A 24,169-nucleotide genomic window follows, 5' to 3' on the forward strand; every position below is an offset into this window, starting at 1 on the left:
CCCTTAACTTTAACTAGTTAAACTTGCCTCAGCACACCCTTCAATCTACAGGTAAGGAGCTTCAGAAGGATGGCAGCATCAACGGAATGTATGTCACACACCACTGCAGTATTATAATCTCAGTCTTGTCCTTCCTCAATTTCACCCCATTTTTGTTCAGACTACTTTTCTCTGAAATACCTGCACAGTGTAAAACTAATAAGCATAATCTATTTCATCATCCAGATAATTAAAACATTGAACTGAACCAGATCAAGGACAAACTTAAGGAACATGGTTCAACACAGTTTTTTATTTTGATAGCTAACCAGTAAGTGGTACACTTGAGACAGCTATAAAATGAGACAAGAGTGGTTCTGATGCTGTAGGTTCGTATTTCCTCAATATATTTTATGAGGATAGCTTTGAAGAAGTCAAGGTATGACATTTTCATCTTCCACAATGTGTTACAATAGCTGATGTAGGACACTTAAGGTGACACTACATAGGATGCAAACATCACACTGCTGCTACTGTATTTAACAGTGGGAAAACAGCAATACAAACAGAAGAAACAGGTATTACCTTAAGATCTATTCTGCATTACTTCCCACCTACCAGAGAAGACACAAAGCTCTCCCTAAAGGCAAGCAGAAGCTCTCTATTCTTTCTAAACTTGCCCCAGCCCACCATATTCCTTTCACACACTTTTATGGTTCAGCAGTATACTACACTAATGACACTCGGAAAATTAAGTTACGGGAAACTAAGTTGCATTAGCAACGGTCAGCAGATTTGTAAAATGTGACAAATTGATTTCCCCATCTATAGTTGAAAGTGTTCATTTCCTTTATGTTGAGGGGGGAGAACAGAAGCATGACTGAAATGTTTGAATGAAAACGTTTTTGAGAAAAAACATGGAAATTGACCTGAAGAAAAATTATTTTTCAAGTCTGGAGATTAGGACAATGACATAACATTCTTCCCTACAAAGGAAAAGAGTTTCTTCATTCTCTACCAAGAACCACAGACAGTAGGAGTCTACAATACTATCTGTAGTATGTTATGAACTGAAACACACAAAGACAACTGGTTCCACACTGTGGTTTACTACCCCCGTAATTAGTGCATTATTGATCCACCTCCCATTTCTCAGACCCCACGCACAGCTTTCCTTGTAAGCATAGCTTTGATGGTTAGCACTGCTCCACCTGTCAGAAAATAAGAATCCCTGTGCTTCAAAAGGCTCACAAGACTTAGAAGCCCACCTTACAACTGAGAACACTGCTGAGAAAGTTTTCTTTATATCCACCTCTGAAAAAAACCAAAGCAATCAAAGCTGAGGTAATAGGGCTGGATAACTCGCTTTCAATATCCTGTCACTACAATCCTGTCAGCTCCAAAAGATGACAAGCAGAAGGTGGGATAATCGATTTCTTATTTCTAAAAATTGACTTTACATCCATATACATGGAAAGAGGACTTCTGATCAATATCTTCAGGTTGTAAATTAGCAAGCTAATAGAATGGTAAGAAACTAATTATATAGTTCTATTTCAAATAAGCACAAAGAGATGTAGCTTTAAAATGTTATTTCTAAAAAGTTTAAATAGATCTTACCTCAACAGAGCATCGTGGAGTCACAAAGAACTGATTAAACTCATCAGGGCTGAACTCCCCAAAAATATACTAAAAATAAAAGAAAAATATTTTTGTTACAGGAGGATTTATATTCAGTACAATTAATAAATTCATAATAAAATATATTAAGATACAAACATTCAAAAAGACCTGTGTGTTCGGAGCCAGAAACTCACTTGTTTGCCTCCCAGCTCTCATCTTTATCCCTTCCCAAGTCTTTAGCAAAGTACTTTAGGCTCTCAAACTGTACACAATGCATCTTCCTCAAATTCCCACTACAGGTAATCACAGTATGAACTGCACCCCATCCCACGACCAGTTTCAAACCAACATGCAGGGTGAGTAGTTGCATCAGTTCATATACGCCCTAGACACAAGCTGGTTTATCTTCTAAAACCCCACAGATACCTACCCTTCACAACAGAAAAAACAAGAATAACTTTTCTAGAGTTCTGCTAAACCAGTGGGTTTTGCAAAACTAATGGTATCACTACCTGAGTGCCCAAGCACAGAACTGACACTGCCTAGGTGTAGAAAGATACACAAAGCCTAAATATCATCAAGTTTGGTACAGCTGCTCTTATGAATTTTGTTACCCCTGTGCCTGAAACTCTGTGTAACAAATCTTAAGATGAAATGTCTTTTCAACATTATCTTCCTGCGCTCTTTTAGGTATTTTGCATTTATATTTCTGGGGGGGGGGGGGGAAGTACTTAACAAGGTCACCAAAAAAAACCCACCAAAACCAGAGAAAACCAAAAGCCATGCTACAATGACTGTTTATATTTAGTTTACAGAAAAAGAAATATTCTCAAGAAAAAGGCCTGACATGTTGGCATTTCATAGCACCTGGAAGCATCTATAAACTTCCACTACCAGCTGTAATTAGCTGAAAAGCATCTGAACATTCAGGACTGGGACAGAAAGAAGTTGAACAGGGAATTGAATAAACTGACAAAACGGACAAAAAGGACTGGAAAATACCACTAATAACGCATTCTTGGCATGTGGAAGCACATACACATTAAGAGTCACAAATATTATGGCTATGGATGAAAGCAGGTCACTTTGGTCCAGTACCTTACAGCTTGCCACTCTCATTCATCTTCGGCGTACTCCAACATTCATTTCAGACAATTCTTTGCTATCCTCCACCCTCCCACAGAAAAGCTTTTTCAGCAGTGCTAGCTCTTGCTAAATCCTTAGCTTGGCTGCATCAACAGATACATACACGTATTTCCATACCATTACTAGACTAGCAGTTGAGCCACAGAAAAAAGCTCTTAGAATTCAAAAAGTCACGTCTAGTGAAGCACAGGCTGTTGCCAACAAATGGTAGATACAGTAATTCAACCACAGTATTTTTTTCAGCCTTTAGGTGATTTATTCCAATGAAACTCATGTACCTGCTGCCTGCATGACTAATAGCAGTCTACATTCATAAATTTCAAAGCATAAATTCAAGCTAAATTCCACAGCAAACACAAAAATGTAGTTTTCTCATACAAAAAGTGATTTATACATATACAGAGTTTAACCAATTTAATGCTCTTCACCATTTTTAAAGAAATATTACTGTAATCTGGTTTAGTTGACGAACAATTCTAACAGTCAAAAAAACCTGGAACATCTGAAATACAAATACTTTAAGCACAGTGAAACAGCCAATTTTCAAAAAATTGTCACATAACCAACTGCTAACTACCAACCGAGACAGCACAACGCCCAAGCAGAACAGGATCCCTAAACTGTACTTGAGTGAATGGCTTTACAGTTCTTGCCAGGGAACTTACACTTGATTTATGCTCTCAATATAACCAAGTCATTTTTCTTCAGTAATATACCAGCTAGAATTTATCATATTCCAAAAACATGCTTAAGAAAAACACTTGCTGAATCATAACTAAGCTATGTTTTTAGGAGGTATTTTTGATGCAGTCATGCAACAAAACAAAACAATAATCTCAAATAATGACTACTAAAAGTTATATAAGGTGAAACTAGGGCTGGAATCCTAATGTTACAGTTTTTTCATCTACCATTGTTTTCAACCAAGGTATCACAGGCCTCGTACTTCTTTCTGAGCAAAAGAAAGTGCCCCTTTTTTAATTATGGAACGCAAGATGGAAGTTAAACAAAGTGATCATTAATACTATCTTAATGAAACTGTCTTACTATATAATCACAGTCACACAGGAAAACGTGTCTACGCAACTGTGTCTTCATCATTTAAAACAGGACTTTAAAAATTTACCAGCATCTAACCCAAACATCAATCCTAGTCAGACTGTAGTGCAAAACACCCTATCCAATTTGGGCCTGAAGAAAACTGAATTTCATTTGATTTTGTGAGGCTTTATTTCACAATGCTTTATACCTGCAAACACAAAGTAAACCAGTTAAAAAGATATTTGCATAATAAACTGAGAAAAATGTTGATTCAAAATAAACTTATTAGGCTATATGACTGCTGACATTAAACTTACTCAACTAAACCGACCTTCCTGTCCTCTGCCTGAAGTCTCAAGTCCACCTTGCCTCTCACAAAAGATTTCTGCAAGCGTAACAGCATTTTCTACCCTTTTTAAGGCACAACTACATGCTGAAGTGAAAAAGCAAGATATCAGATCACTTGGCGAGTAGTAACAATCTCTACAAGAAAGGACGCAGAGGGGAGGAAGCCACCACATTTTAAGCAACGTGAAATACAGTGTTAGCTCCCTGCCTGCAGTCCACCCATCCCATAGCCCAATGAGTCGGTGTGCCTGGTGCTATACAAATGGTCTCTGTTGATCTCTGTTTAAGAAAATACTTTTTTTTTTTTTTAGCTGTGAAACAGCTTCAGAAAGACATTACTGTAGTACTTACTCTGAACTATCATTGCAAATTTAGAAGTTTTTTCTGCAACTGAAATGCCCGAGTAGTAAGGATGTTTAAGCAAGAGTGTGCTAGGATCTTATTAAAAAAAAAAAAAATACACCCCAGCAAGAAATAACCTCATTATCAGTATGAGCTTTTGGGGTCCTAGCTTGCACACTGCACAAATTATACCACATAATTCAAAAAGCCTCAAAGTTAGCTCTTTTCCAAACTGACAAATATAATCTAATATTTAGAACAATCAAAAAGTTGTTTAATAAAATTATTTACACAATTGCTATAAAAGCTACTCACAACCAGCATTAATCTACCTCACACTCTCTAAGTTACACTTAAAACAAACAGCAGACATACCAGCATGCATTAAAACTTTGCCAAAGCCATTTCAGACTATTTCCATTCCAATTTTAGTATTTTCAGGTATGCATCTGTGGACAAAACCAAATAGTCTATTTGTAGCCTATTAGGACTACATCAAATCGCTTCCTTTAAATGCCAAACTCTAACCTGCCCTGCGCTGCACCAAACCCTAAACTTGTGTATACATCACAGTACTTCCAGGTCCCAATGGTGGATAGACTGGGAGGACTTCACCGTACAAACTCCAAGGATAAAGTGGGTTTCAGACACAGGCTGCTTACGGTCAGCCCTAATGCAGGCAAAAGATTGTGATTCACTCAGAGGTAAGCTGCTCGTCATGCTGACCGCTGCCGACGCGCCAGCGCATCAACAGCCTTTTCATTTACAGTAACTACAGCTGTACAGCTCCCCGAGCAAAGGACGAGCACAATCGCTAGGACAATGCATACTAGCAGACTGCTGAATTGGCCCAGTTAGCAAAATCCGTGCCTATTACCACTGGTTACATAAAAAGAATACAAATGGCAACATACAAGCCCAAAATACTAAAAAAGTATTACCAGTGAAAAGTTGAAGCTTAATTACTCAGAGCTCTACACAAATTTCACTGGGGGGGGGGGGACACGACGGGGGGGGGGGGGGGGGGGGGGGGGGGGGGGGGCCACGACCCACACCAACGTGTACACACACACAGACCCCCCCAAAAAAAGAAAAGCAAAACAAGCTTTCTCCAAACAAAAATACTGTTTAGCGATTAGAAGTTTCAAACATTAATTATTATTTATATCCTCAGACAAAAAAGCAGCTGCTTGAACAGCATGGTAAATAGTAGCCAATGGTGTAAGCAGTAACTCACAAGGCAGAGCAGGAATGATGCTTAGAGGTGAGAGTGCACTCACACACCAACACTGGATTTGGAAGAAAAACTCCAAGAGAACACTAGAGGTAAGTTTTGGAAATTTCCAATTGTAACATTACCCCTAGACTTACTTTTAAAGATGCATAATCCCTAAGAGGCTTAATTCAGAGTCAAATCTGATCTCACTCTCCTTCTCAAATGATTGCTGCAACCTACATAGAAGCTTTCTGTTCTAACTCCTGGGAAGGAATCATCTCTCACTTTTTCAGGTGCACACATTTCACTGTGTTTCTCTGCTACTCCCCAGATTATTTAACTCTGCAGAGCAATCATTAATCTTGCATTGACTGCATTCAAGGATCCCTTAAAATGCCTCAGTCTAGTGCGTTTCGTTTCTGCCACAGATTAAGAGCAATATCAAAAAAGTTTTATGCAGATTTCAATGATCTCCCACTTGCAGTTGTATAGAAAAACAGATGGAAAATAAGTCTCCTCTGGGAGAGGCAGGGGTGTGGAGAGGACAAGGCTCTGCGGAATTCTTGGGGGGAATAAAAAAACTATTATTTTTTTTTTAAATGTACCTCTAATACAGAATCCACTTTCCACTTTCTCATCAGTATTTCAAAACCTCTATTTTGGAACAGAAAAACAAAATAGTAAACATGAAACATACCAATGAATTTATTCCATTTTGCAATTCACTACTGTAACCTAATTTGACCAATGCCCAGAGATATACAATAAGTTATTACATACATTAAAATTAACATGATTTTAAAGAATGTGAGTAAACATATACCAACATAACAAAGTGCCTTTCTTACACTGCATGATGAGAAACTGATGTTTTTCCCATCTAGTACCTTCCATAGCGGGATTTAACTACCAATCACTTTAAAAAGTAAATTATCCACAAGGGTTGGTTTCCACCTTTTTTTTTTAAATGCTAGTTTCAAGATTTGCAAGTTCTGAACTTCTGGGTGGTTTCAAATGGCAATGCCTTCTTGCAGATGCTCACGTGTATGAGACCAAAGATGAAAATAAAAATAAACAATGTTTGAATAAATCTTAACAATTATGTAGCATTAGGTGGGATGGTACATGACACACACAAGGTCTCTCCTTTCAGATGCCAACACTAACAACTAGCACATATATCAAAAACACCAAACCAGTGCAAACTTAAATATACTTTGTACAATTCTAAAATGTTATCTCTTTTCACAATCTGCTGGTGGCATGGGTGCTCCAGCTTTTAGTTAAACTTCTATGTTACCAGTACATCATATTTATCTGCCGCATTTCCACCTATCAGAATTCTGCAATTCAAGTTTGGGGATTGAATTAAATTCCCATTTTCATACAGCTTTGGGGAGTACAAAAATAAAACTTTAAAATATCTAGAAGTAGAAATAAATTCTTGCAAAGATTTGAAAGAACCAGACACAACTGTAGTTCTGAACTCCTTCCTGTGTGACTGGACAGACGACGTCAAAAGACCTCTATCTTTGCCTTCTCCTTGAAGAACTCAACATTGTGAGACTAGAATATTAGACAAATACTGTGCAGAGAAACTTTAAAAAGTGTATCACATTTGCAATATGTTTTTTCTGTGATACAAGTTAACAGTATTGAATGAATGAGAGTATTGCACCCTGTAAAGGAAAGGAATTTCAGCCTGTGTTTCCAAAGCTCACGAGTGAACTGGTATCACCGATTCTACTATTCAGTCTGACATGCTGTAAGGGATCACATGTGCCTGCATCCAGTACCTGCCTCCCAACATCAGTTCTCTTTAAAAAAACCCAAAAAACTCCCGTTAAATAAATCTTCAGAACAACATCCCAAACCCTCCTGATTGTCGGTCACTGGTGTTTCCAGTTGCAACAAAACTAGAATCAGTTTCTAAGTTGATCTCTAGAACACGATTACAGTATTAGCATATATCTGCACTCCAGCAGATTCTACACCACTGAACAAAGTATTTCATCAATGACATCACCTTTATACACCTTCAAGATAAAAAAATAAATCTATACAAGAAAATTTGTTTTCTACCACGCAGGAATGAAAGTAAGAGTACTTTTATGTTTGCACCATAACTGATTATCATAACTGACCAAGTGGCATCTTAACTACGCAGACAAAAGCAGCAGCAACAGAACTAATTCCCAGGCAGGAGGAGAGACAACAACACACACACGTGGAAGTTCTCCAAAGACCCCAAAGGCCTGCAGTGCCTGACCTGCAAGCTCCCCATGCCAACTGTTTTTTACTGTGCTCTCCTTAACCACTTACAAAATGAATGCTAATGCTACCCCTGTTACTGCCTGTAAAGAAATCTCCACTGGTATTCCAGTCTAGCAACATGAACAGTCTCCTGGAGGAATACAAGGAGGAGGAGTACGTGTTACACAGCTGCTTGTCCTAGAAAAATGGGTAGAAATAGCACTGCTGATGCATCATCATCTTGGCATCACCTGCACTACAAGAAAGCTAGGAAAATGAAGTGTCAACTTCTGCTTTCAAGAAGCATTAACGTGGTTTTCATCTAATAACCAACAGCTTCAGATCTTCCAGTCAAATTAGTTTAAGCTGCAAATACTCCCACTTCAACTGCTGCTCCACAAACAAAAATACAGCTTTTACTTAACGGTGGCACAGAATAATTCAACCATATCTCAGCAGAAGGCCTAACAAGTCAAAACTAGTTCACATATAAATTGAAATGATTGAGTAGTTTATGTATGCCATAAGCTCTATAATCTTGCTCACCGAGCTACTTCCAGAAAGCGTACTTATTCTTAAAGCTATCAAGAGAGGCGAGTAGATGGAGAAAATGAACCATTGAGACAAAAGTCTTCTTTCCTGGCAGGAAAAAAAAGGGCACATGCGTATGACTGCACTTGGGTTTTATTAACAGAGAAAACACTTTTACATTAGTCATCCCAGCAGCAAATAAAGGATTACTCCCTCACCCTTTACTTCTCTCCTGTTTTGTCAAGGTTTGTCAGCATTTCTTCTGGAAAGTGTAGGGAAAGACATCCTTTCCTCAGGCTCTCCTTCCTTTTAAGCTGAAATCCATCAAGCTTTATACACAGATGATTACTTAATCTGATACAATAAGGTCTTCTGAACTTCCAAATCCCAAGAAACTCATCGCTAAAATGCTTATAAAAACAGAGACAACATTGTCAGACTGAAAGCCCCATTTTGGGGGTTTGGGGTGTTGGTTTTTTTTTTTTTTTAGATTCTGAATTTGCAAGCAACAACCCACACCAGGAAATATGAAGACCACTGGCCATATTATTTACACCTGTATCACAACCTAAATAGTAGCGTTTTAGGCAAATAAGTTTCTGAAAAAATCCTATGTTGACATCTCTTCTTTATGGAAAAATAAAGTTCATTTTTATAAGTAAAATTGTATGGAAATGAAGGTGTACTTTAAGGTGGAGCAGTTGCATATTAAAGCTTTTAGCAGATGAGAAAACTACAAACCATGAGCAAACTCTTAGTACACCTTACAGTCCTTTATCACTAGCCTGCAGCTTAAAACTGGAACATTAACAAATCTACATAGTGCCTGAAGAGCTAGCAGAGGTAGGTAAATGTAGGTCAACTAAGCCCATGAGTCAGTGCAACTCTGCCTGCCTACCATTTAAGCAATAAAAGGCTCAAAAATATAGTGCATGACTGTACCTTCCCTGATCTTTTTCCAATTCATGGTTCATTGGATGTTATTACAGAAGTCTTACAGCTGAAGAAAGTTAGGCATTTTCCACACATTTTACATTAACTACTCTGAGGGGAATTTATTCCAGTATGAAAGAAAAGAATGATCACTCTCAAAAGCTCATTATCTGATCAGAGGAAAAACCAGATCACTGGCCAGTACGAAAGCACAAGTTGGTGAAATTTCAGTTGTGGCTGCAGCGTTACTGGAAGGGCAGGTTTAATGACCAAATGGCCCCTACATCCTGACACTATCATGTCACAACAAGGAGATCAAACAGTTTATCCTGAAGGCTGTTCACAAAAGCAGAACAGGTTGTACTCTTTCATTACTATTCATTTTCATCCATTAACATACTGCAAATAAGAGCAACAAACCACCAATAACCATACAAAAACCTGCCAAAACACGAGCCAATTTCTTACACCCAAACAAATTCTGTTCAAATACACTTTTCATTCCATTACCAAAAATGAAGTGCTTGTTGGCATTCTTTTATTTCAAACAAACAGCAGCTGCCACAAAGTGCAACCAGCCCAAGGAAGCTGTCTATAAAGTGCTGATTGCAGATAATAGGGGGGTAAAAGGGAGTGGATGAACAAAAAGAAATAAATAAACAACCATCATCTTACACAGACACCACTGCATTTATGAGTGTAGTGTACCTGCCCCAACTACCAAAAAGACTTGCTTATCTTCCGGTCTCCAAAGCAGGGCTGCCCCAGCAAAAAAAACCTCTGCTGTTTCAAGTTTAAAGCTTTCCCTAACTGGTATTTTTCTTCTGTTCCACAAAACAAACAAACAGCATGCCCAAAACCAGCCACAATTTTATTTTGCAAATAACAATAGTATAGAGAGGGCAATGCAGCTGTATCACTTATATGTGATCATAAAGCATTGGCCCAGTGACAGAAGGATTGCATCTACGTTTTCTATTCCTTTTGATTTGCACCCTGTGAGTGCACATCACAGTCTTGCTAAGAAGATATCCTACTTTTACCTTCCACTGGAACCCAAGGTAAGAACATACTTTCACACGTTCTACAAACCAGAGCTGCAGTGAGGAGCAGTCCTTTTGGGAAAGTGCACTCCAGACAGCAAGACGGAAGATAACAACTGCATTGTCAGAGCCGACTGCATCAAATCCCAGCTCTTTGGAGAGCAAAAGATGGAATTTCTGACACCTTTACATCAGCAGCTCCACCACTACAAGCCCACAGAACATCTGCCAGTGATTCAGAAAAGTAACATTTTCCAATCTATTTTCTTGTGATGTTAAATCAAAATACAAGCCAAACAAAAATATTTTCCTATTCAGTTCTCCAAGCAGGCAATAGCAAAAGAAAAATAAGTACTCCCAACATGGGTAGATAGGGCCTTCCTCAGTTCTGAGTTCAAGAACAGTGGCTGGTAGAACACCGATTGCTAAGCCTCTGTCCTCACACCCTAGAAGTTCGAACACACCAGCTTCAAGCTCGTTGCTCATAATTGAGCAAACACATTTACGTCAAGCTCTGCAAGCTCTGCTTGTGCTGAACTAGTTACTGAGTCTAATGCGCAAATTGCAAACTCTTCCTATAATGAAGAACGAAAATAATTAAGATCTGAGTTATTCTGATTTACTAATAGCATGATAAGCACTAAGGAGAGAGAAGTTGGAACATGAAGTTACTCATGAACACAGCCAGTTTAACTACTATTATAGGTGGGGCAGGCAAAACAATCTCCTACTAATTTTATCTAATACTTCCCAGCAAAGAAACCTTGGTGTTAGCAATTTTTTCCTCTGCCAGACTAAAATCATTAGGGCTGCACCTTTTGTGCCAGATACCTACAGCACAACAAACTTCTAAGAACATGCTAGTAAAATAAGTTCTGCATCTGGAGAACACTGCTTTGGCCACATTAAATAGCAAGTTGTCTTTGAACACCTCACAGCAGTCCACCCAAATTCCAGACATGCTGTATAAATCAGCATTTTTACGAGGTTTACAAAATCTTTATTTAGCAGGTATTCTAGCAACTAAGATTTTGAAGGAATCTCTCCATTTCTCCAGGTAGAAGGACAGCACATGCGCTACCTTGTTGAACATCCACAAAGTTCATAGTATCAAGGAGCCAGTACATCCCTACCTTGGCAAAGCAGGATGTTCTGGGCTACCGGAACAAAGACAGGCTTCCCTGGAATGGCTTCCAGCTAGCAAGCTTCAGAGATGCTTGGCAGTGCCCTGGCAGAGGAAAGCCTTTCTTCTTCTGTGCTTTTACTATACCTGAACGTACCTCACAGGCTACTTTTCCCCTTCAAATCCATGATTTAAGAAAGTAAAACGAATAAATCTAGACATAGATGAGGTTATTAAAAAAAAAAAAAAAAAGTAGAGAGCTTTAGGAAGAAAAAGTGCCACAAGACCCTGAGTTTTAAAAAATTAAAGCAGTTTGAATACAAGTGCATTTTTAAGTACTCCAGGAAGGAAGGAGATTACATTTGGCTTGATGAGGCCAAAGATGAGGAACAAGAGTTAAGATGAAGAGACAACACAGGATCTGAAGTTATTGGTAGAGACAGCACAGGACAAAAAATACAAGTGGAAAGTGGAAAGAACTGGTCTGTGCCTGCCAGGCCACTCTTCTCCAAAAGCTGAATTATCACCCAATATTCTGGAATTGCATAATCCTTCTACTGTTGTCAGAAGGCTCTGTAATTCAGTTACAGCAGTATGTATCCCAGTTCCTTTCACGGAACTCCCTCTTGTGAACTGCCCCATGCACTGGAATAGCAGATGCCCTTTCCATGTAGGCAAAGCTGCTAAACACGCTGATACAGCATGCGAGACTCAGGACGGCACCCTATTATTTAAGACAAGGAAATTACACTGAACATTATACTTCTAAACCCAAGTAATCAAAAGCAAACCTGCACCAAAATTCAGAATGCTTGTATCTTTGATTGCCACTAGTTTTTACACATTCGGTATTTCCTTATTTCCACTACTCACATCCTGACAAGAGGACTAATACCTCACAGGATCAACACAGATCCATCCCAGCGGACAATTCCATCCTGGGCAGTAAGGAGACTGCTGTTCCAGTTTGGCAAGCAAGCTGAAAAATACCCTGGAATCTAAAGAAAATTGGAAAAAGAATGGAGAGCCTCTGAGTAACCATAGCTAAACATTGTGCAAAATTAAAATCTATCCCTAACACCACCACAGCCAGACAAGTTACCTACACAATGCTTTTCACAAGCAATTACTCAGGGCAGGATTTAAGATGGCTAAAATTAGGTGAGGTGGTAATAAAATTACGTATGTGGACTCCATCCTGACAAGGAACACAGATTAACACCTTCAGAAGGCAGCTGAGCCCACCTACCCAGGACTGATACGCCTCTTTTGAAGACCTAACTTCACATCTCAACCCTAAATTTTGGAAGTACTGAATGCTTAGAACCACAGCTGAATGAGGCTTAACATAAAAAGTTCAGTATTAATCGAAATGTGGTGCAAAGTTCTATCAAAACCACACAACCAACTGAGAATACAAAAAAAAAAAAAAAAAAAAAAGACCATGTAAAAGCTAATAATACCCAGAGGTTGTACAGGGGTAACCACCTCGGCAAGGCACTAGACATTATACAGCGACAGGAAAACACTGGCCCATCATCAAAAACAAGCACCACCGCTCCATTCACCAGGGCCACACAGGTTTTACTGGCATTTTCGTTTTGCTGGATTCACAATCCCACCTCTTCTCCTGTGCCAATTCTGGCACATGCTGAACAATCAGCAAGATGATTATGCTCAAACTGAAAGAAAATGACTTCTAAAAAAAATAAATAAATTTGCAGTGGGGGAAGGAGGGTTAAGATGAAGTAAATGATGCAAGTGGTCAGGAGCAAGAAAGAATGAGACTTTCCCCTCTGCACGCTGTGACCTGCCAAAAATGGGTTACAATCTCATAGAGAAACAGCCAAAAATAAACCAGAGAACTTGCAAAAAACACGACGATTGCTAAATGACTCAAGGGGATCACAGAAACGAAAACACAACTACCACCACATAATAAAGTCTCCTATATTTTAAGCTCTGTAACTGCTGAAGTTTGAGAGTAATTGAACAGAGGCTCTATTTTCTCTCTGCAGGCACTCAAGCCCCTTCCGCTGCTTCACTGTGTGACACTATGTATGCTGTTATGTCCCCCCGCACACAGAAACTGAGGACACCATCTATTGTCTGGATTCTCAGTATATACAGAGCCACCCATCTACCCTGCCAGCCTGACGTGTGGTAAGTGGCAGGTGGAAACCTGAGAGGATCTGGCACTGCCATTGACAGCAACTTTGTATTTTGAAGTGATACGCAAGTTAAAATGAAAACTGGGACACCACACGTGCCACCTCTTCCTGAGATAGTTTTAGAGCTTAACTATCTGCGACACAATTCCATGTAGATGCAAGATAGCTGTTAAAATGGATGCACATATTAATACACTACTGCAACTAAAACAGATACGGTAAACATTAAACACCCATATTTTTAAATGGCAGCATTAAAAACTGAGTATGAATATGGCAGTAGGTTTGCTGTATGACAACAACACTGTCAATATTAAGACTTTTTTTTTTTTGGTAGCTCATTTCAAAAGAGTAACACTAATAGTGGTGCTAGTTCATGTCTCTCCTTATATGAGATCTTCTGTTAGCATTCAGATTTGTTCTGCACATATGAACGAACAGAATGCAAAGCAGAGCACTCAAGATGTTTCTGAGCACATTTACAATATTGAAGATACTGAAATTCCCTTGCTTTCTGAGGTGGAAAAACAGACTAAACCAGAGCATACCCTGACATACTATTACTGATAAAGCTCACAACACTATGAGATCAGAGCACAAAATTGGTAACTCATGCATCCCTTCCATCCAGGCAGGAGTTGGAATCACCACTTCCTCGGCCTGCACACCCAACCATCTACAAACAGGACTACCCACCTACACGTGGCAGGGGAGACAAACACAAGGCAGCACTGCTCTACAGCTTACTCACTGCAAGGACAGAGGTGGAAGCATCTGCTGTCTGCAGTGTCCCTGCTCACACCCCACCTCCACGAGCAGGTCTGCAACTCCAGCACCTTCTTCTGTCCTCTCCCTCATCCATCTACGGTACAAAGGAGCAAGAGTATTTTAGAGGACCCCCATGTAACTACTAGCAAATTGCCCTCTAATCCACACTGCTGACAAAGTTGAGCAACAACAATGATACCACACCCTCGTATTTCAGCCTGCATATTGTGAATTTATAATACTTTCCACTTTCAAACAGCACCAATTTAGGCAGCTGTTGAAAGAACATGCTTCTCATGTGGCTGTGCATTGCCTCCTTTGGTCCCAAATCCAATTAAAATCTTAAAAATCATAAAAACATTTGGTAAACACAATCAGTAACTCATACTATTGTTCAAAATGGCTGATTTGCAAATAACACAGAAAACGCAAACTGAACCGAGTTTCACATTAGTGATGTCTGCCTTTATCAAATGTTGCAATCTCTCGCTACTCAGTAAACACAGTGGATGTGTTGGACACTCATACTTGGAACTGACTTGCAAAGCTAATATAATAAGCAGTTGTTCACTAATTACAAGACTTCTTTTTAAGCAGTAATAAAATAAATCTGAAGTACAAACACTTATACAAGATTTGGTATGCAAACCAAACAGCTATAAAATACCTATCTCAGCTCTTAGCTAAGCCCTAAGATTTTCAGCTAGAAACAAAACTGAAGTCATACTACCATGAAAATATTGTACATGCACACGCTATGCGGCATGGCCCACAATCAGGCACTGCTTCTGGGAACAAGGGATCCCCGCAGCCCACTGCAGCTTCTGATTGTGGTCCTCACCATCACTAGCACCAGCACAAAGCAAAGGAAAAAAAAAAAAAATCACACAAACTGCCCTAATTATGTTTTTCCAGGGGTGGACACTGATGAGAACTCTGGGAAGTCTCTATTTTAAGGATGACTTACATCAAAGCAGAAAACCATAACAGCCTTTATGTGAAAATCATTAGTACTAAGTGTAATACATGTCATTGCCTTTTTCCTCCCCAGTTAAGGAAACTGAGTCCTTGGCAACTGAGACCCATGCCAGAAACTGGTATTTACAGTCATTTTGACTCACAACAAGAGTGACCACCACAATTCAGTGTTGTGTTTGAACAAAGGTAAAGTTCAAAAGTCTGATAATGCAAACCTGTTGACATGAGCAAACTCAACAGCTTTATTTCTTCTGCTCTGAAAGCTGACTACTCCTCTTTCACACTTTTATGATTCTGCTGCACTTACATTTTCTGTCGCTTTGCAATGCCAGGATGATAATTTTATGTATCTCATTCTTGCCTGCTATGAAAGCATATGAACAGCATAAACCCTTTTTTTGCAGTCTTTAAGTTTTGTTAGGGAGCTTTCACTATTAACGATTCATGGAATCTTAAACTTCTTGTTAAGGGACAACAGCCGATGGTCACAACCTCTACCTGGAGAAGAAAATGAGCACTGGGAATTGCCTAAGTTGTCTGACTTTTTTCCATCTTTATATCAATTAACTACAGTGCTCCACAGGAATTTTCAAACAGTGGCAGCTCTGGGTTTGTATCCCAAAGGCTGCAGAGGATCAGAAACACACTTTTAAGGTCATTACAGCACTATTGCTTACTTTCTTTGGTAACAGCTACCTATTACTAGAGCCCATATGATTTAATGGATACACTGAAGTAGACTGGAGCTCAAAAGAACTCTATTCTTGCAATTCAGCTGCAACATGCTGAAAATGACTTTTTTCCTCTCTATTTCTGTCTCTTTTTATCATACCTACTCATTTTAAAATGACAAGACCATTCCATATTATGTACCGGTACAGCATCATTTTTAACCAAATAACCTCTTAACTAGCATGGTCCAAAAGCACTATTTGAATAGGATTAATCTAATTGCCTGTTGCTACCATTACATTAAGCAACTGAACTTTTTTCATGTCCCTCATCTTCCTAATGCTTGCAGCAAGAATCAAAGGGATTATCAATATCTTGCCTCTATGTCCCCTTGTTTCCTGTCAGAGTTATTTCTTTAACTCTCACCTTGTAAAGAAGGTTAGCTTTGAATTCATTTCCCTCTTTAAAACTTCTGCTTAGCCTGCTCAAGCGAGAGCCATGTGCAACAGGAGCTCTGCTTCACCAGACAACCAGGAGCGAGAACACCTGCGGTTTGATACCACCTACAGCATCTGAAGCCTTGACATGTTAATGCAATGAAAGTCAGCACACCTAAAGTCACTCTTGCCATCCGATACCATGTAATCCTACCCCCATCCTAAGAGTTTTCAATGCTAATAGCAGGCAATCTTCAACTTAAAACATGATATAGAAAATTATATACATGTTCCCACTGAGACAGGTATATGCATACAGCAAAACTGTTGCATACTCCTGAAAACAAGAGCATTACCTTAACATTGTAAGAATCACTATTGGTAACATGTTGCTACACTACCTACAAAGGAATCCCACTCCAAGACAAAACCTTTTCACCACAAAAGCCTTCACTTCTCTGCATGAATGATATGCAACTTCTGTATTTGAAGTTACACTGGTAAATCCATTGCCAGTCAGCAACATTCACGGGGAAAAATGAGGCAGGAAACCTGTGAATCACTACAGCAAGCCCTAAATGTTGAAAAACGTATGAAAAACCATGCCCACTGCACTGAGGGAATACAGCACTGCTTTTTCTGCTACTACTTTCCGTTTAGTTCACACAAAACAAAGTCTTTCACACACACAATTCTTTGAAGAAAACCTACTTCCTTATATGTCTTTTTAATTGCACCTTTCCACACAACCTTTAGAGATGTATTGTTCTATACAGTTTCTTACAGAAAAGAGCATTTTTCTCCTCCACCTTAAAACTGAACCCCAACTGGGGTTTTTACTTTTTTAACAAAAGTTACAGAACCGTTAAGTGATTTTCCAGCTTGTATTAACATTACATTCAGTAGAATCTGATCCATATCCCTTTCTTTCCTACTATAATTCCAATGCAAATAACATACATCGCTTCTTTTAAAACTTTCATACATGACATGAATTCACTTACAATACTGTAAGCAGCAAAATTCCCAGAAGCACTCTTGCATATTTCTTTCAGTTTCTACAACACTAGTATTTGTGACTATCACAGGATCTCAAGAAGGCTTTTCTATGCTATTCCATAAGGTGTATGATTACAATAAGCCTTACGCAAGCACTTTGTTAGAGCTACTGTGATTTAAACTACCTCCTGTCTAACTACAGATGAGTAAAAGCATCTTGTAGCACACAGCAAAGATCAACAGATTGTATGCTGTCAAACAAGGAGGAAAAGTTTTTACGTGTACTTAAAATTCAAGAACATCTGCAATCAAATTAGGTATTTGAGAGTCAAATACAAGATGAAAAAGACTAATGTACTTCAAAGATTTACCCTATTCAAGTATTAATTAATATATTAACATGAGCGCTAATATAACAAAAATCCTTTAAAGTGCTTTAAAAATAATCAACACACCACCATTATTTGGAATGCTTAACACACAGTCTTAAATGCATATGTTAAAATTTTATAAGACAGAGTTTAGAATCTCATTTTTAGAATCTCATTTTTAAAGTACCAGACTATTCCATTGAGCGTTCATATATACACACACACATGTACACACACACACTTTTTTCACCATGAAGCATAACCCTTTGTTCCGTAATCCCCAGTTGTATGTTTAATGATCACACATAAAACACTTCCATCAAAAAGAAAAACCGCAGTTCTAGCATGTTTAATTCTTTGGAAATGAACATCTACATTGCTGAAATGGCATTAGAGTGACAAATGACTATAATCCAATGGCCCAAGGCCAGCAACTTCTATTACAACAGATTTGGCTGTTTTGTACGACACAGCATGTTGCACGTATATCACTAAACAGAAACGAGACTGCTTAGTTTACCTATAAACAAAATCCCACTTAACTTTACAAGTATTTTAACAGCTACATGAATGGAAAAAGCAGTGTGTCTAAGCAACAGCCTACAAAATGTGGATTTATTACTAGGTAAGTGGCTAGATCAATTCTAAAAAGTCTCCAAATCAGTGCTACAGTCTAGAATACACAGAATAAATAGCAGTGATTCACAAAACCTGTGGGGTTTATTCTATTATTTGCATGCTGCCATATAGTTCCAAACTTAAGTTCTATGTCAGTTTTCCCAGACTTTTTTTTTTGCCACCACCACCCCCACCACCCCCCCCCCCCGAGTTAACCAACCACATTCACCCACTGTACTCTGTGTGGATTCACCACTCACATTTTACAAAGGCAAACGATACCTTCTGGCTACCTAAACTCACAGCTTCAGCTGCAGCCTGAATTCCCAAGACCGCGGAAGCACAGAGCAATGACTCCATAGGCAAAAGTTCCAGTGAAAGGATAAATGCAGGCCCATCTGAGCAATGAAGTGGGGAAAAAAAAAAAGGGTTTGGTGGAGACAGATACAGCTTCTTCATCCCTTCAAAACACAAAACAGCAACGTGGCAGGATGGAGAGAAGCAGCAGCTATAGCAAGATGATGGACTCAAACACATCTCTCCAAATCCACCCATCAGCAGCCTCTACCTCTACCCAGAGCCTCTTCATTTTGTGTGCAGGGTGTCCCCCACAGTTTTCAGTGTATTTCACAAACCTGACAGACAGAATCCACACTGCCCTCTCCCCACACGCTTCTTCCTGCCTGGAAGAACACTGTAACACATTAGACACATCTGCATGGATGCAAGCAAGCTAGCACAAGAAACTCATCCAGCTGCATAACAACAATTTTTTAAGACTATTTCTGAGACATCCATTTCCTAATCAAAGTCACCCACAAACGCCAGGCAATACACTGCAAAGACAGCACAGAACAAATGCGTACAGACGCTTTTCTTTTTTTTTTTTTTTTTTTTTTTTTTTAATTCCTTCTAGAAACAGCAGTGGCTTAAGGGAACATCAAACTACACCCTGCCAGGGAGCAACACTCCAAGCCAGCCATAAAAGAGGTAGTTTGCAGTGCAGTATTTCAGGGAGTCGGATTGCATGCCATGTTCCGAGTTCCAGTTATTCTGGTTGCCAGGCCAGACACAGGCTTGGGAGACGATGAGCAGCTTATGAGCTTGTTCAGCTTTTTCTGAACTCCAACTATACTGGTTTTTACTTCAGCTGGGTTTTGGGGCAATATGGTACATTTAAAATGGCACTGAGTTAATTTGACACCACAGTAATGGTGAAAGAACAAAACAAGCATAAATGATTCATTCTGCTATGGTATCCTTTCTTCTGGTTAACTTGTTTTCACAAGATTTATAAATGATGCAATTGTATTAATTCTTTCTATGAAAAACAATAGGAGAAGTGGCTAAAACAACTGTTTATACAGTTCCTAATGTCTTTTTTTTTTTTTTAAAGATCTTTAATGGCCTTGATGACAAACGGTTTCAACTATATCCTGTGCTAAATCAGCTCAACATCTGTCTGTAGTGTCATACAAAACCTGTAGTGATACAGGTTTACCTGTAGCTCACCTTAATAAAAATAAAACTTACAGATTTTAAATACACTCAGAACACACCCAGAAAACTGACAGCAACACTTAAATCTCTCATTAAATGACTACGAAATAATGACATGGAATACCGAGGTACAAATGACCAGCAATACGTAAACTGTATTACTGTATACTCGTGCTTGCTGACTAGCTGGCCATCCAAAATTAATGCCTCTTGGAAAATATACAATATGGTCATGTTCCATGATTCATTTGTTAGAATGTACAAACTGGCTGACAAAATATTTCTGCACACTATTACATGAATCTAATAATTGGCAGAGATCTGACTATGCATTTTAGCTATTAGAAGAGCATGATTTTCTTCAAGACTGTTTTCCCCTGTGTGCCAAAAAAAGTCTCCATTAAGGTACACTCAAATTAGTCACATGGAAAAACTACGGACTTTTGCCTAGGACACAAACATAATGACTAAATAATGTTATTAATTTTGCCCTCAGAACAGACAACTTTTATCAAAACCTTATAATAAATAAAAATAAAGAAAGAGGAAACGCCTACACGTAAAACTGCATCCCTGAGTTTATCTTCAGGTTCTCCATCCAGAACACTGGAACCTTACTTCAGCATCATAGCACTATACTGCTCTAGAATATGTATTCTCATAAATCCCAGACAGCATTTAAATAAACTGTTTACATTAGGGGGGAGAAAGAAACCCAAAACAACAGAACAAAAACCAGCCTGTGTTTAATGATACCAGCAAAGCACCAACTGAAAGATATTCAGATTTGCTTCTGAATTATATACAAATTTAAGCAGCAACCCTCGCAAGACAGAAATACCTACCTTTACCTATAGAGAGGGGTGATTTAAAATAGTGTACGTACAAGTTACTACTAAAGATGAATCTACAATCTAGTTTCATTTACAGCTATGCAGTGCTTCACCATGAACTAAATCATCAGCTGAACTTTTTTTAATTCAAGGTACACCAACTTAATTAAGTACAGACAAGAAAGGTCCTTAATTAATCTAAATCGAGAAAAAAGCTGCAATGTAAAAGCCAGTCTTATCAAACCGACCACACGTACTGCTGGCTAGTACTGAGCGGAGGGGAAAGCAGTGAGTAAAACAGCTTCCGACTTGGATACTGAATTCTTTCGACCTATGTGCATTCTAACTATCATGAATTAGGACAGTAAAAAAAAAAGTCCAAAACTAAGTGAGTTTTCTCCACTCTGATAGAAGAGTTGAAGGATACACAATTTTAACTTTAAACAACCGCCAGAAACTGCAATTGCACTCTGAACACCCACATCATTGAAATCACTTTCCTCTTTCTCTCAAACATAAATAAATCAAGCTGGACAAGAAATGTCATGATAGTTTTCACTGATCACAAACTTTTGTTTATGGGAAAATCATTGTCAGAGCCACTAAGTGCACAACTTTTAGATATGTGCTTTACCTTCAGAAAAATACAGAATTCAGAATAAAGCATCACCTCGTTTGAAACATTTAAATTTAACGAAAGATATTTTCCACCACAAAAGACACCTTTTCTTAACAAAATTACCTTTAATGGGATCAAAGTTTTCTAAGCTTTATTATTTGCTAAAATCAAAAGTTGGATGAAGTCTTGCAAATAAACATCTCTGTGCACCACACATGCTGCCTGACATCGCTATAAAGCTTTTTGGGAGAAAAACCTTCCAGGAAAGAAATAGTGAAGTTGACCCATTCATTAATTTGCTCTAAGCACAGCTAGATTACATCAGGAATCGAGCTTTTAACTTCCAGAGAAAAACCACGACGACTGCAGGTTTTTTTGTTGGTTTTTAACTCCGTGCACAAATCTTCTGGCTGGTTTAGTTAGCGGGAGTCAGGGCCGTGCACACGCACCCCCCTGCACAGCAATCTTGCAACACTCAGCCCTTTGCACCCCAATGCACTGGGGTTTATTGAGTGTTTGGGCGGGGGGAGGATTACTTTACAAATCTCCTTACTCCCTACTCGTTATAGAATCGCTTCGGTCTCTCCCTCCCTAACAAAAAAAAAAAAAAAAAGAAAAAAAAAAAAGAAAAAAAAAAAGGCATGGGAAAAAAAAAAAGCCATACTATCGACTCTCTCCCAACCATCCTCCCCTCGGGTGGTTGGGGGGGGCCGGCACCGCCTGCACCCCGCCAAGGGCCCCCACAGGCCTCCCCCCACCCCCCGCCGCTCCTGCCCCCCCGGCGCCGTGACACCGGCGCGGCCAGGACCCCCCCGCGGGGCAGGGCCGCCCCCCGCAGCGCGGCGGGACACCGACCCGGCCGGCGGTGAGCCCCCCCCCCCACCGCCCCGAGGAGATTCAATGAAGCTGCAGAATCACCCTGGGCCTAGTCCCGGCCACCACGCTCCCCCCCCTCGGCGAGCCGCGCCGCGGGGCCCGGCCGCCCCTCGGAGCCCCGCCACGGACCCCCGCAGCGCCCCGGGCCGGCAGCGCGGGGGCGGCCGGTACCTGGGCGCTGTTCACAGCCATGGCGCCCGGCGTCCGCGGGGAGCTGGGCCGTCTCCCGGGCGCCTCACGCTGCTGCCCCCGCCGCCGCCATCTTCTCTCGCACGCACCAGCCGGGCGGGCAGGCGGCGCGCACCGCGCCTGCGCACAGCGCCGCCGGGAGGGGCGGGGCGGCCGGGGCGCCCTCCGCGCCTGCGTGCGGGCCGGGCGGCGGCGGCGGGCGGGGGCGGCCCGGCCCTGGGGGAGGGGCCCGGCGGCGGGGAGCGGCGGGCGCTGCCCTGAGGCGCGGAGCGGCGCAGCCCGAGGCGGGAAGGCGGGCGAGGCCGCCGGGCAGCTTCGCTGGCAGCCGCCGGGCATCGGCGGGGGCGGGGGAGGCGGCGTGAGGCGAGCTCCGGAGTGTGGCCGGCGGCGGGCGGCGGGAGGCCGGAGGCCGGCCCTGTGCTGTGGAGCCCGGCGGGGCCGTGCGGCGGAAAGGCAGCTGGGAAAAGCCCGCAAGCGTGGCCGCAGCAGGCCGGGACCATGGTGGGCCCACCTGGGCGCGGCAGAGCCGCCTGGGGGGCTGCCCCCCAGCCAGGGGTGGCTTCAGCGTTTGTGTCTGAGGGCAAAAAACCTGAAGTGACTAAGCCAATCGCATGATTTTGAGAGGACTGAGTCATAACTGAATACAGAACCCCCCAGGCAAGAATCCATTAAATTAATCGCTAATTTACTCCATATTTTTTTTCCTTAAAACAACCAAATCCTGCAAAAGTCCGCTTCGGTTGGGAAGCGGGTCTTAGAGAAAGCTTAGCGCTACTGGGGAGGTTGAAGAAAGCCAGAACGTTGTGTCTTTGGGTGTTCAGAAGGGAGGTTCGCTGGAAGCGGAAGGAAGATCCATCCATCCCTCGACGATCAGGACGCTTCTCTCTGGTCCTATGAAGTGCAACGCTTGGGGTGTGCTCAGGACAATAAATGATGTTCTGTATCAGCTTCTGTCCCTCCAGCTGACACACCCTGCTGCCGCTCCCTTCCTTTTGTTGCGAGCGCTGCCCTTCTGTCCTAAGGCAGAGAGCTAGCAGTGAAAATGGCTCTGTAGTATTAAAAGGGGGGGGGGGGGAAGGGAGACGCATGTATAGACTTTTTGCATACAGCATTTCAAACATCTGAAACCCCCTCTCCCCTCGGGAGTCTAATTTACAAGGTAAATAATGGAGTGAAAACCCTTAGGTAGCTCATCTGGTTCAAGGCAAAATTCTCTTCTGCCCACGATACTGCCTAAGTACAGACTGTGTTTGCTGGGAAGGCTGCCCCTTCAAATGGCTGAAAATACAAATGAGCACAGTGCCTCCCGCCTGAAAACCAGTTTGTTCAAATACCAGTGCTGTTGAAAGCCATAGCTGATGGTGAAAAATGATGTGGGCAGAAGGGATGACACTGTCCTGTACTTCAACGGCATTTAAAACGCCTTCAATTTTATCCCTTACTTTACTGTAAAGTCTGTTCGCATTTTACCACGATGTTTTGTAGTAATATACATTTTGTAGGTTTTATTGTAATAGCATGCTTTGAAGAAACCTGCTGGAAAGTTTACACCTCACTTCT

At 40.7% G+C, this 24,169-nt stretch overlaps 1 protein-coding gene across 1 annotated transcript in view; it reads right to left on the reverse strand.

Moving 5' to 3' along the window:
* Positions 1-22,724, reverse strand: part of USP10 (ubiquitin specific peptidase 10) — a 52,721-nt gene extending 29,997 nt beyond the window's left edge. Inside the window, exons 1-2 of the mRNA XM_040615050.1 lie at positions 22,592-22,724; positions 1,600-1,668 (exon numbers count right to left, since the gene is read on the reverse strand). Of these exons, the coding sequence (XP_040470984.1) occupies positions 1,600-1,668; positions 22,592-22,612 (90 nt within the window). The 5' untranslated portion in view covers positions 22,613-22,724. The remainder of the gene's footprint in view (positions 1-1,599; positions 1,669-22,591) is intronic.
* Between the last annotated feature and the right edge of the window lie 1,445 nt (positions 22,725-24,169).

Source organism: Falco naumanni, chromosome 15 (genome assembly GCF_017639655.2).
Source record: "Falco naumanni isolate bFalNau1 chromosome 15, bFalNau1.pat, whole genome shotgun sequence".
NCBI classification, from domain to species: Eukaryota; Metazoa; Chordata; class Aves; order Falconiformes; family Falconidae; genus Falco; species Falco naumanni.